At 41.5% G+C, this 12,274-nt stretch overlaps 1 protein-coding gene across 1 annotated transcript in view; it reads left to right on the forward strand.

Moving 5' to 3' along the window:
- MIB1 (MIB E3 ubiquitin protein ligase 1) overlaps window positions 1-12,274 on the forward strand; it is a 345,878-nt gene that overhangs the window by 116,961 nt on the left and 216,643 nt on the right. Inside the window, exons 5-6 of the mRNA XM_069220006.1 lie at window positions 1,140-1,206; window positions 11,602-11,806. Of these exons, the coding sequence (XP_069076107.1) occupies window positions 1,140-1,206; window positions 11,602-11,806 (272 nt within the window). The remainder of the gene's footprint in view (window positions 1-1,139; window positions 1,207-11,601; window positions 11,807-12,274) is intronic.

The raw sequence follows: 12,274 nt of genomic DNA on the forward strand, positions 1-12,274 counted from the left end.
TTGTACTTTTATAGTGCGTACTTAGCTAAAATGCAGCTATGAGTTGTATGGTGTGAAAGGCAAAGACAGCCAACAAGCGATTGGATTAACACCTTTTTTTTGCATAGACCTGCTAATATTCAGCAAACCATTGTTCTTAAGAAACAACTTTATTAGAATGTATTTAGAAAATGAGTCATTGAGCTGTACATCAATGAATCTGTGCACATTCTCACTACAAGCGGCCAGAAACATTTACCCTACAATAGTTCCAAAAGAATAGTCTCCGACCAAAGTTCATTGCTTATTTTTAGCACGGTATACTATTTTTATTTTGAGGTTTGATACAAGAACTGATGTTTTTGGAAATGTGGTTGACCTGAATGTTGAGACATTTAGGGGAAAGTCCACTTTTGTGTAACGGGATGACGTCATCTGTGGTTTAAAAGTTAAAAAGAATGTTGGTTTAACATCAATGAAAAATTACCCCGTTTGTAAACTGGTCCAATCTACTTTGGATTTTTAGTAGCACTGCATAGTACTCCACAAGCTATATAAATGGTGCAAATTTCAGATCGAGGTAGTTGGTTGCTATTTATGTAGTGTGTCCTTCTCCAGCACATCAGTTAAACCCGTGGGATCGAATAGATTAGCATTTCTGTATTTAATTAATGCCTGACAAATGTAATTTATTTCAAAGGATGGAACATCTTGTACTGTGGCATTTCCATAGTGCTTTTGTGCATCTTGTTTAGGCCTCATAATGTGCTGACCAACAGGTGGAGCAGGTACTTACCCAATCATCCAGTGCAGGGATGAGAAAATATTGTTGGTTGCGGTATCTTTTGCATGTACAGCATGAAACCCTTTTTGTAATAGTTTTTTCCTTCATGACTCCAGCAGGATGTCAGCTTTTGGAAATGTTAGGCGAACAGACTACTTGTTATAAAGTTTGCTAACAAAATGTGGTATTTGATACCTCCTGAGAGGTTCTTAGGATACTGTGTAACCTTTTTGAAATCTCAAGTTGGTATAATTTTGCAAGTCAGTGGAGCATTGCCAGGTGCACTAATAGGTTGGGCTGAATAACGTGATGACGTTGCAGCTGCTACATTAAGTATCCTAGTATATCTGATTAAATGTATTTCATTATGTTTCAGTCCGACCTGAAGTGTGTCCAGGATGCCAAAGGTGGTTCCTTCTACAGAGACCATTGCCCTGTGTTGGGTAAGTTACAGTATTGAAATGATGGTTTATTTGTTGTTCAATACAGCGCCAGAATTACACATCCCTGTGCTCTGTATTAGTTAGTGCGGAGTCTGACTTTTATCTTGATGCTCCCTGCACAGACCGAGGCAGTGCGTCCGATTACATCTGAAAAATTCACGGTTTTCAGCACAAGCCTAAACTTTGTTATGTTTTTTGATTGCGCTTAGAACAGCGCATTTTTTAAAGATGGAGCCGCAGTTTGAAGCCTCAGCTCAGTCTTTCTCTGGAGGCGAACCCGCCTCTGTTTGAATTGGGGGCTGGGATCCCGTTGCAGGCGAGGTCGTGTTACTGTGTCTGCCTGCAGGAGACGTGTTTGTGGGGTTTTCTCTGACCCGTATACCTTAATCCAAGTGATGCCCTTGTAGTGTGCACTGACTGTGCTCCACCTCTGTGGTGTGCAGTCCGTGAGCCTCCTCTCAGCTTCTGTGCAATTTCATCCGCGGCCTAACAAGCTACAGATAAAAGGCAAACTATTTCTCCATTTGCTTGAGGAAACGCTCATATACAAATTTTAAAAAGCCCCAATATGAATCTGCCGGCTCAGAATGTGCGCATAACCATCTGCGGCTCCCTTTGCAACTGGAAAGTTTACCAGGGACATAAAATGTGCGCAAACACCTGACAAACATTCAGGACCTTTCTGGGATACGGCCTTTCGTAGTTGATGTGTCTTCTCATGTTTTGCACATGCTAGATGTTTGCTCACTGCTATTCCTATGTACGTCAAAAAGGATATTTAAACTAGTATATAATACCTACCCCTACTAGCATAATTAAGTGGTGAGGACACGGTGTAATATACTATGTCCAATAAAAGTAGGGAGACTTTGCAAAGAAATGATTGAGAAAATGAATATTGTTGGTCTGTTTGATGTAGGTGCTCTTTTAGTGTTACTGGATCTGGAGCAGGTACAGCAAATGCTTTCAGTCAATTTACAGGACAAACTAGTAAATCGCAATTCTAGATACATCCTATTAGCGTTAACTAATGAATGTAAATTGACTTTACTAAATTTACATTTCAGCCGCGTCATCTAGACCTTTAAGGTGATAATACAGCAGTTTGGTGATTTTTGAAACATATTTCTCTGGTTTAGGTTAATCTAGACATGTCTGCTAATAGTGTTACAGGGTTGATACAATTTGCTATTCTTTGTTTTGTTAACATCAGTAAATTGTACCTTCTGGTAACATCTAAACGTAACCTCTTAATTTAAGATTATTCATGCTGTGTTAACTTTCGAAAGCATCTAAAATGAGGCTTCTTTTAGGAAAGAAGTATATTTTTTCTGTTTAGGAAGTAAGCATCTAAAGGAGGTTTCACTTTGACAAATTGCCTTAAAATATAAACAAATCGGGCTACTTTCAGTTATCACTTTGATACTGGGGGATGATCTATTGGTTTCCTAGCCTTCTGAAGAGTTATTTGTTTAAACTGTTTTCAATGATGCATAGGGCCCTGTTGCTGTGGGGATTTTTTTGCAAGTTGGGAGGCAAGAGAAAACAAAAAGATGTACGGCTCTATTTTCTTAGTCTGTTTCAGTTTATAAAGCTGCATTTTGGGCATGGTAGTTATTCATGACACCAACGGAGAGAGAGGAAACTTAACTGAAGACATTCATAAGCACTAGTTTAGTTGTGGTACACAGTATGTGTCATAGACAGACTGAAGGTTGAGATATGAATTTTTTGTTGTCTACACTTTTCTGTTACGTTGTGCGAGTCTAGTCTTTCTGTGTTTTGAATATTTAGTTTTAAGTGGGTTTTTGTCAGTGTAAACGCATTTTGCTTTGACTTCATACAAAACAGTTCTTTTTCTTTTCCACCTATACAAGTCTTGCCAAACATATGGAGTAAATTAAATTTTTAGTTCAGGCCTTCATTGCAGCTTTATTCGGTTTGACAGACTACTGTTTTTCAAAAATGCATACATAAATCATATGCATAGATGGGCTTTTGGTCCGTGGGCTTCATCTATTAACATTTTTAATTGTCCTTCATATTTGCTTCCCGCACAATAACATACTGCATGGGACAGTGGTTCATCTCATTCTATTTTACCCATTGCTTCCCTTCACTTTGAGTAGCTTCACAAAGCATGTGCTCATTTTTCCTATGCGCCTTAAAATGTATTTCTCTTCAGTGACAAAATGGTTCAGAATACACTTTTTTGAATGTATTTTTGTATTTTTAAATAATTGGTAGATATTTTTTATAGGGACATTTTTCTTGAACTTCACAGTGAGATAGCACATTTGCAGGTTATACATTACAGCAGTAATGAAGCACACCATAAATCCACCATGATAGTTTTGGAGTGGCATAGGGTGGAGTGGCATAAAGTGTTGTGGAGGGAGGAGAGTGGAAGGGCGTAGAGTCTTGTAGAGTGGAGTATAGTGTCAGAGTGGATTAGAGCAGTGGTTTCGATTTCTATGGACCCCCCCATTTTATCATTACTGGAACCCGGGCACCCCTACTGAATCATTTTTGGAATCCGGGGACCCCTTACTAAGTAATTATTCAAAGCTGTGGACCTAATCTGTTAATATTTTATAATTTTCTAAGCAGTCACGGACCCCCCCAAGGAGGCTTCGTTGCCCCCCCCCCCCTTCCCAGGGGTCCCCAGATCACAGGTTGGGAACCACTGGCATAGAGTGGCGCAGAGTGGAGTGGCATATAATGTTGCATAGAGTGTTGTGGAGTAGAATGGTGTAGAGTAGATTGTCATGGAGTGGAATGGTAGAGAGTGGATTAGTGGAGTAGTGTGTTGTAGAATAGAGTGGATTAAAGTGTCTTGGGGTGACATACTTAAAGTTGCATAGAGCGTCGCAGAGTGGAATAGTGTCAAAATGGAGTAGAGTATTGCACAGTGGAGTGGCATTGAATGGAGTAGAGCATCAGAATGGAGTAGAGTTTAGTTGAGTAGAGCATCATACGGTCGAGTGTTGGAGGGTGGAGTAGAGTGGCCTAGAGTGAAGTGGCATAAAGTACAGTGGTGCAGAGATGATTGGCATAGACAGCAGTGACTTAAAGTGCATTGGTTTTGAATAAAGTGGTGTAAAGTGCATTGGTGTAGAGTGGTGTAATAGAGGTGTAGAGTGGAGTGGCGCAGCATAGAGTGCAGTGGCGTAGAGTGCAGCGGTACAGAGTGGAATGGCATAGGATGGAGTAGAGTGGCATAGAGTGCCGTGACTTAGAGTAGATTGTTTCAGAGTAGCGTGCAGTGTAGGGTGGAGTACTGTAATATAGGTGCAAAGTAGAGTGGATTGGCACAGCATAGATTGCAGTGGCATAGAGTGCAGGATGGAGTGGCGCAGGATGGAGTGGCGTGGCATAATGTGCGGTGATGTAGAGTAGATTGTTTTAGAGTATAGTGAGGTGGCGCAGGGTAAAGCAGAGTAGTGGAGTGGTGCAGTGTGGAGCGGTGCAGATTGGGGCGTGGAGTGGTTCAGAGTAGCATAAAGTTCAGTGGCGTAGAGTGCAGTCTTGCAGAGGAGAGTGTCATAGAGTGCAGTAGTGCAGAATACAATAGTGGTGCAGAGTGCATAGAGCGCAATGGTGTAGAGTGGCGTAACATTCAGTAGCATAGAGTTTAGTAGCGGAGAGTGCCATCTTGCAGAGTAGAATTTCTTAGACTGCGGTGGTGTAGAGTGTTGCAAACTAGTGTATAAAGAGCAGTAGCGTACACTACAGTGGTGCGTAGTAGAAAAGAGGGACATAGAGTGCAGCAGCATAGAGTGCAGTGGGGCAGAATAGTTGGCATGGATTGCAGTGGCGTAGAGTGACTGGTTTTGAGTAAAGTGGTGCAGAGTACATTGGCTAGACCGTGGTGATTTGGAATAGAGTGGCATATAGCACAGTGGTGTAGAGTAGTATAGAGTGGCATAGAACAGAGTGGTATATAGTGGAGTAGATTGTTTGAGTGGAGTGAAGCTGGATAGAGTGGAGTGGCATAGAGTAGTGGCTTGGCATGGAGTGGTATAGAGTGCAGTGGTATAGAGTGCAGTGGTGCATAGTAAAGTAGAGTGCATTGGCACAGAGAATACAGAGGTGTAGAGTACAGTGGCATACAGTACAGTGGTGCACAGTAGTGTTGCAGAGTAGAATATAGTGTGGTACAGTGCAGTGCCATAGAGTGGATTGTTTTGAGTAAAGTGTCATACAGTGCAGTGGCGTAGAGTAGAATAGTTCAAAGTATAGAGTGGCTTAAAATGCAGTGATGCACAGTAGATTAGAGTGGCTTAACGTGGATTGGCATAGAGTGCAGTGCTGAGTAGAGTGGTGTAAAGTTCAGTGGCAAAGAGTTCAGTTTTGCAGTGTAGACTGTTGTAGAGTGCAGTGGCGTAGAGTACAGTGGTGAGAAGTAGAACAGAGTGGTGTAAAGGGCAGTGGTGCAAAGTAGATTGACCTAGAATGCAGTGGTGTGGGGAGTGCATTGTTTTTGAGTAAAGCATTGTATAATGCATTGGCTTAGAGTGCAGTGGTTAGTATAGAGTGCAGTGGCATAGAGTGGCGCAGACTGGAGTATTGCATCATAGACTGCAGTGGCATAGAGTGCCGCAGACTAGATTGTTTCAGAGTAGAGTGAAGTGGCATAGAGTGGTACGGTGCACTGTAGATTGGAGCAGTACAGAGTAGAGTGCAGTGGTGCAGAGTAGATTAGAGTGTCATAGAGTGGCTGTCATGGAGTGCCCTGGTTTGCAGTGATACAGAGAAGGGTGCAGTAGCATAGATTGCAGAGTGGACTGGAGTGGCGAAGAGTGCAGTGGTGTACAGAGTGGGGTAGAGTGCATTGGCGTAGAGTGATTGAGTAGAGCAGAGCGGAGTACAGTGATTCAGAGTAGAACAGAGTGGCATAGAGTGATTCATATTGGAGCAGAGTGGCATAGAGTGACTCACAGTAGAGCAGAGTGGCGTAGAGTGGCGTAGAGTGACTTAGAGTAGAGTGGCAGAGTGGAATGGTGCAGAGTAGAGTACAGTGACAGTGTGGAGTAATGCAGAGTAAAGAGACGTAGTGTGGAGTGGGATAAAGTGGAGTATACATGGTATGGTAGCACATTGCCATTTCACACCACAGAGCTTCAATTGGAATGGCCATTACATTTGCGCAGTCAAACTATTTTTATTGATAATAGTATACAGCGCACAAACATTAATGTGTTGAAGTGTCATCACCTGGTATATTGATTTGTTTTGATGGTAATAAAGTATTTGTTTTCACCACGCTTCCAAATTACTTTCAATAGGCAGCATAATTGTCACATAAATCCTCTCAATTTGGAGTCAGAGAAAGAAAAGTAAACACCAAGCTCTCTCAGGAAGACAAAGCCCGATATTTGACCTTTTTTTTTTTTTTTTCTTTTTTTTTTTGACATACAGCAAATGTGACAAGATTTAATATAAATATATTAAAAAAAGCAAAACAAGGGGTTTACGCGACACTTAAGTTTTTCTGAGAGACTGAGTGGCAAGGATTACTTCCGGTGAAGTGCAATAGACAGTATTTGTGACGTGTACCTTGGTGTGTATCATTTTTGCATCAGAAATTTACACTTCTTGGATATTTCTGTCTACGGAAATGTAGCAGAGAGTGCATTAGCAGTTTTAACTGTGTTGTCCTTTTTTTTCACAGGCACGTTTTTTCCCCTCACGGAGGAAAACACCTCATATGGGTGCTGCCCCCCATTTACATATCTGATATATGCATGCGTTTCCAGGATTGAACCGACTTGCATATAGCTGAATAGGCACGTATTCAAGAGTGTGTGGGTGTTAGCCAGTGTTCACTGATGACCCGCTCACAAATGCCCACATATCCTTCCTATGGTCAAATTCGCTATTTTGGGAATTTCTAGGTATCAGAAACTTCACTTTTTGCACAAGCATTTTGCAGCGGTAAGTCGTTATGGATTCATGTGCTGTGATATCATGCCATCTATTGGCCAGGTCTTGGAATGTGTCCTTGCTGTCTTATGCTAATGGCGATTAATCACAAGCATTTTGCAGCGGTAAGTCGTTATGGATTCATGTGCTGTGATATCATGCCATCTAGTGGCCAGGTCTTGGAATTTGTCCTTGCTGTCTTGTGCTAATGGCGATTAATCTATTTGGGGATTTTAAGAAATCTATTGTATTAAAAACAAAAGTCTTTAGAGGCTCAGAGCCCACCCATTACTTACCTCTGTGTAGCATTGACAAACTCCCTATGAATGCATGTGTCTGTAGTCCGCCCGCAGAAGCCCGCCGTATATGCTTTTCCCGGCTTTCTTCTTCCTGCCCACTGTTTGCCCAAACCTCCATGCCTCACCCTTTCGTATTGCTTCTCCATCCGCCCTAACCCGCCCCCCTCCCCCCCAACAGTACACCTCCTCTAGTCCTCCTGTCTGCCACACATGCATTTAACTCCCCCCCCCCCCCTGTTTTCACCCACCACCCCTCCGCCTGCCGCTCCCAGGAACGCTTTATCGTGGCTCCCTCGTTTAAACATGTTCCACAGGAGCACAGGCTGCTGTATAACATGGCTTAAAGTAAATAAAAACAAAGAGCAGTGGTGGGGTCATTGCTGGCCGCCCCATAGCGCTTTGCTTATAGGTACTTTGAAGTATGTTGCACAGCAGCTCCTGTTGCTGTGTAACATCTTTAAAAGGCGCTGACAATTCCAATAGGTCTTGCATAGGCGAAACCTATTGGCTATGCCAATGCTTGTTTTGTAATGAGAACAAACGACCACAGGTAGAAATGCTTTGTATTTTCAGAGGAGGCATTCTGGAACTTGTCACTGAGCGTTATACATACAAAGAGTAAAACAAAAAAAACAAAAAAGTCTGGGTTTTATACTTTTGAAGACGGGAAGAAAACAAGAAATACATTTACAGGGAAGGGATTTCTTTCTCTAGCAACACACTCATTACTTTAATGTTTGAGCGGATGATACTGGGTGACTGATTGGTAAAATTAGCATTATGGGTATTGCAGGTTTTTGTATCAACACTACAGTCAATACTATTGTCCTTCAGGTGAAGCTTTGACCCTGTGCATGTTTTTGATGGTTTTACTGCTTGCTAGTTATTTTGACTAATTTCATAATTCCAAAAGGTGGAAATATGAGCTACAGGGCCTAGCGCTAGAAATGTCCATCCGATCTATTTAATAACATCACATATTTGGGTTAATGCTGATTTAGCCACGTATTGTCTCGACAGAATCCCCCATTGGTATATTCAGAACCAGACTTCTTCATAATAGTAGCAATAAACCCTAGACTATATCAGCCTTGAGGTCTCAGTATTTAGGCATGTTGTTGGTCTTTAATGAGATGCTTGTATTTTCAAAAATAATTTGCAGTTTATCAAGACGGTCTTGAGACTTCGGTTGTTCTTTTAATCTCTTTACCAAGCCCATGTTTTACATTGAAAAGACAAAAAGAAACATCCAGCTCCGGATAAAGAAATTGATCTCTTTAATGCTTTAAAGCAGCTGGGCTGCTTCACACGCTCACTGTACAATACTAAACAGTACGGTGGCAGTTAGCCCGAGTTCAGACCAGGCGTTTCCTTTTCTTTTCACATATTTTGTCTTGAAGAATTCTGCCTTGGAAGTATTTTTTTTCTTTACTCGAATATTTTTTCAAAGGTTCTAGGTTTTAAAATGTATCGTTGTGCATATGACACTGATAGGACTATTTTCTTCTCTACTGTTTTCCACTGCTTTTCTCCAGTTACGGCAACATGCATTTTACCAAATGTTTCTTCAGTCAGGAAGAAGTCAAGAAAAGGCAATTCTTCAAGTTGCATTCTTAGTGTTTTGCGCAGCCTGCATTGAAACTGAAATCGGATGCCTAATTTACCAAAGAGTATTGAAAGAGGCTGAGGGACAGATAAGTCATTTAGCTGAGAGCTTATGACTTCTATTAAGTACTCCAGGAATCCCTCAGACATTTGTCCGCTAGGGGTCACATTCCCAAAAAGAACAGATGATGGTCGGAATGCTGAACAATGTCAAACATTCATCCCAGTCACAGATATGGGCCTAAATCCATTGTTTGTTCGCCACACTATTTGTTTGGTCCCAGCCATACGCAAATCAGTCTTGACCCTGCTCCTTATAGGAGCAGTCCCGTCCAAACTGCAAGACCTGGTCCTCCCTGGACCAGAAACGAGCATCCTGGGACCGCGAGGGAGGAGGGTCACATTCCAGCAGTAGAGCCACAAGTGATGCCACCTTTGCGTTAGATCTAACGTATGCCCCTCTGAAACACAGGATCATCTAAGGAAAGGTGGCATACACCAGCTGTTCCTGACATTGATAGGCTCTCTAGTGATGTGTTAGAGATCTGTAGCGCTTTGTCTGTCAGGGATGCTTAAAGATACGCTTAGGAGAGGTGAAGTATAGAGGCAGTGGGTATTGGAAACTTTAATGTCTGGTTATCTTCCTTCAAGAATCTCAGATTTTCAAGAATTGCTCTTTGGAACTGGTTTTCTTCATGGGCAGGACCTCGTCTTGTAGCGACACTTCTGCTGTACCTTAGAAACCATCGGAAGAAAATGGAATCTTAATCTGAATATCATTCCACAAAGACGTTTAGAAAGAGGCAGAACTCCAGAACTGTAACTCCTCGAATGACTCTTACCCCTTCTAGATTAAGAACTTTCTTGCAAAGGCTGTGGACCCAACTCTTTCAAAGACATCTTAAAGTACAAGATTGAAATCTCTCCTGACCATTTTCTGCCAAGTGTGCCAATCTTGCTTTAGCCTAATTCCTTCCAAAAAGTTGTCTATGGCCGCATTCGCAGCCATCCTGTGTGAGAACAAAGCTTCCATCAAAGCACCTGTATCACTAAATCCTCACATCAGCATTTCTTTTAAAGCCTGCAGCTGAAGATCCCTCACTCCACTTAATTCTCTAATTCAAGGCATTTTGCAACATACTGTAAAAAACATTTTACACTGTAAGCAGAGAAAAAGTATCTCCTGATCAAAATCCTCTTTCAGTAACAACTAGATTAGAGTAATGGTAGTGCAAAATGTAACAACTTGAATGGGAAGGTGAGTTGTAGCAGATGATATGAGCAGAGAAGTAAAGTATGGGGTCAAGAGACACCAGCCACCACCAGAGGTAGAGAGGAGGAGGAGGAGGAGGAGGAGGAGGAGAAGATACATTTGGAGAAAAGAGATGGCTGAAGAAATAGCAAGCAGCGGGGGAAATAGCAAGAAAGATAAGATGTCCCAACTGGAGTGAATATGCTACTTAATATCTGATATATTTTTAGAAGGCCACCCTCCGGTGATCCTTTAAATAAGGGATGCAGGAGCAAGACAAGACGGGCAGTACACTTAGCACTCACTGCTTCACATATATTTATGCACTTCTGCCTTTCTACAAAGAGTACGTTTTATGTACATAGTACAGAAACCAGTCTTTTGCTCAGCATATCTTTAGGAGAGTGTTTTCAAAGGTGCCATGTCCTACCTCTTCAATTTGTACACTGAGCACATTACAAATGCAGGGTGCAGATTCCCGTAGCTCAGCCCGCTGTCCAGTAAAGGCACTTCAAGACTTACTCTGAAGTAACAGACCCCCATTGCACAGGTGGTACTCCTGATTTTTTTGACTGCATCACCTGACCAGATAAAGAGCAGTTTTATCTTCTTGAGGTGTACAAGGGGGTAAGACCCTCTTGTGGGCATGGTTTTTAAAATGCCTCTTACTGACCCGCTCTCATACAATAGTTGGGTCCTTTTTTGGCGTTTATTCATGCTGTTCCCAGTGTGGTGAGGAGTGGGAGATAATGCAGGCATACGTATACTGCTCTTAAACTCAGCTGCAACATTACAAGGCTTGTAAGAGAAACAATGGCATTGCCATCTCCGGTAAAGACACTGAATACATTTTTTCATAAGGACAAATGGGGAAAGCCTAGCTTTCTGTCTCATTGTGTATGCTCTTCCAAAAAGAGTGACACTTGCCCGTTTTCTTGTGATAAACATTTTGATAAAAATTCATAGTTTTACGCATCAGCTAAATTGAGATTTTTTTTTTCTTCTGCCACCCGCAGTCCAGTTGTCTCAATTCAAGAGTGGTCTTTTGAATGACACTTTCTTGATGCTTATTTGGACAAGATCATTACCATCTCCTCAGTTTGGGGAAATTTAAAAGGTGGCTTTGTTATCTATTACTTTTAATACAGGGACAACATTATCTGTATAGCGTTCTGCATTTTATGGGGCTTTGTTTAACTATTAATTGTGTATGTTTAAGACAGTAATTGACCTCTGTATGTATAATTCTCAAACTTGCATATTAGGACAAAATATAAGTAATAAATAAAATATGTCTTTCTGATTTTATCTAAGGTGAGCAGAACGGTAACCGGAATCCAGGTGGATTGCAGATTGGTGATCTGGTTAATATTGACCTTGACTTGGAGATTGTACAATCCTTGCAGCATGGACACGGTGGTTGGACTGATGGCATGTTTGAGACCCTTACCACCACGGGCACAGTGTGTGGCATTGACGAAGACCATGACATTGTTGTACAATATCCAAGTGGCAACAGGTATGCAATGGTGGCTTTGATTTTTCAAAAATCACTCCGAGCTATATCTGTTTTGTGCAGCATTTCTTTCTCACTCTGGAAAAAAAAGAAATTTTATTTCTGCATTGGGTGAAGTTTGTTGTTTAAGGAATTTTTAATAAAATAGTCTGTTAGCTCTTGCATTTCAGCAGCTTGTGACAACTCCAGGTATTTTCGCTTGCATAGTTAAAAACGCTATGATATCTTTAACAGTTGAGTCCATTGTTGTATATCGATCTAGAGTTCAGCTGAATCTAGGCAAATAAATCTTCCCATAATAGTGTTAACCCATACAGTGTGTTTTTGGTTTGCAGGTTCATTTCTCTTGGTCTGTGCCAAAAGTGCCCATATTTAAAAACAGTAGATTTGATTGTACTTCTCATAGTTGGACTTCAACCTGCGTCTGTTCACTATTTGTGGTTGAAAGTTTGGTAATCACCTCCCTTTTCT

The sequence above is a fragment of the Pleurodeles waltl genome, chromosome 2_2 (genome assembly GCF_031143425.1).
Source record: "Pleurodeles waltl isolate 20211129_DDA chromosome 2_2, aPleWal1.hap1.20221129, whole genome shotgun sequence".
Lineage (NCBI taxonomy): Eukaryota > Metazoa > Chordata > Amphibia > Caudata > Salamandridae > Pleurodeles > Pleurodeles waltl.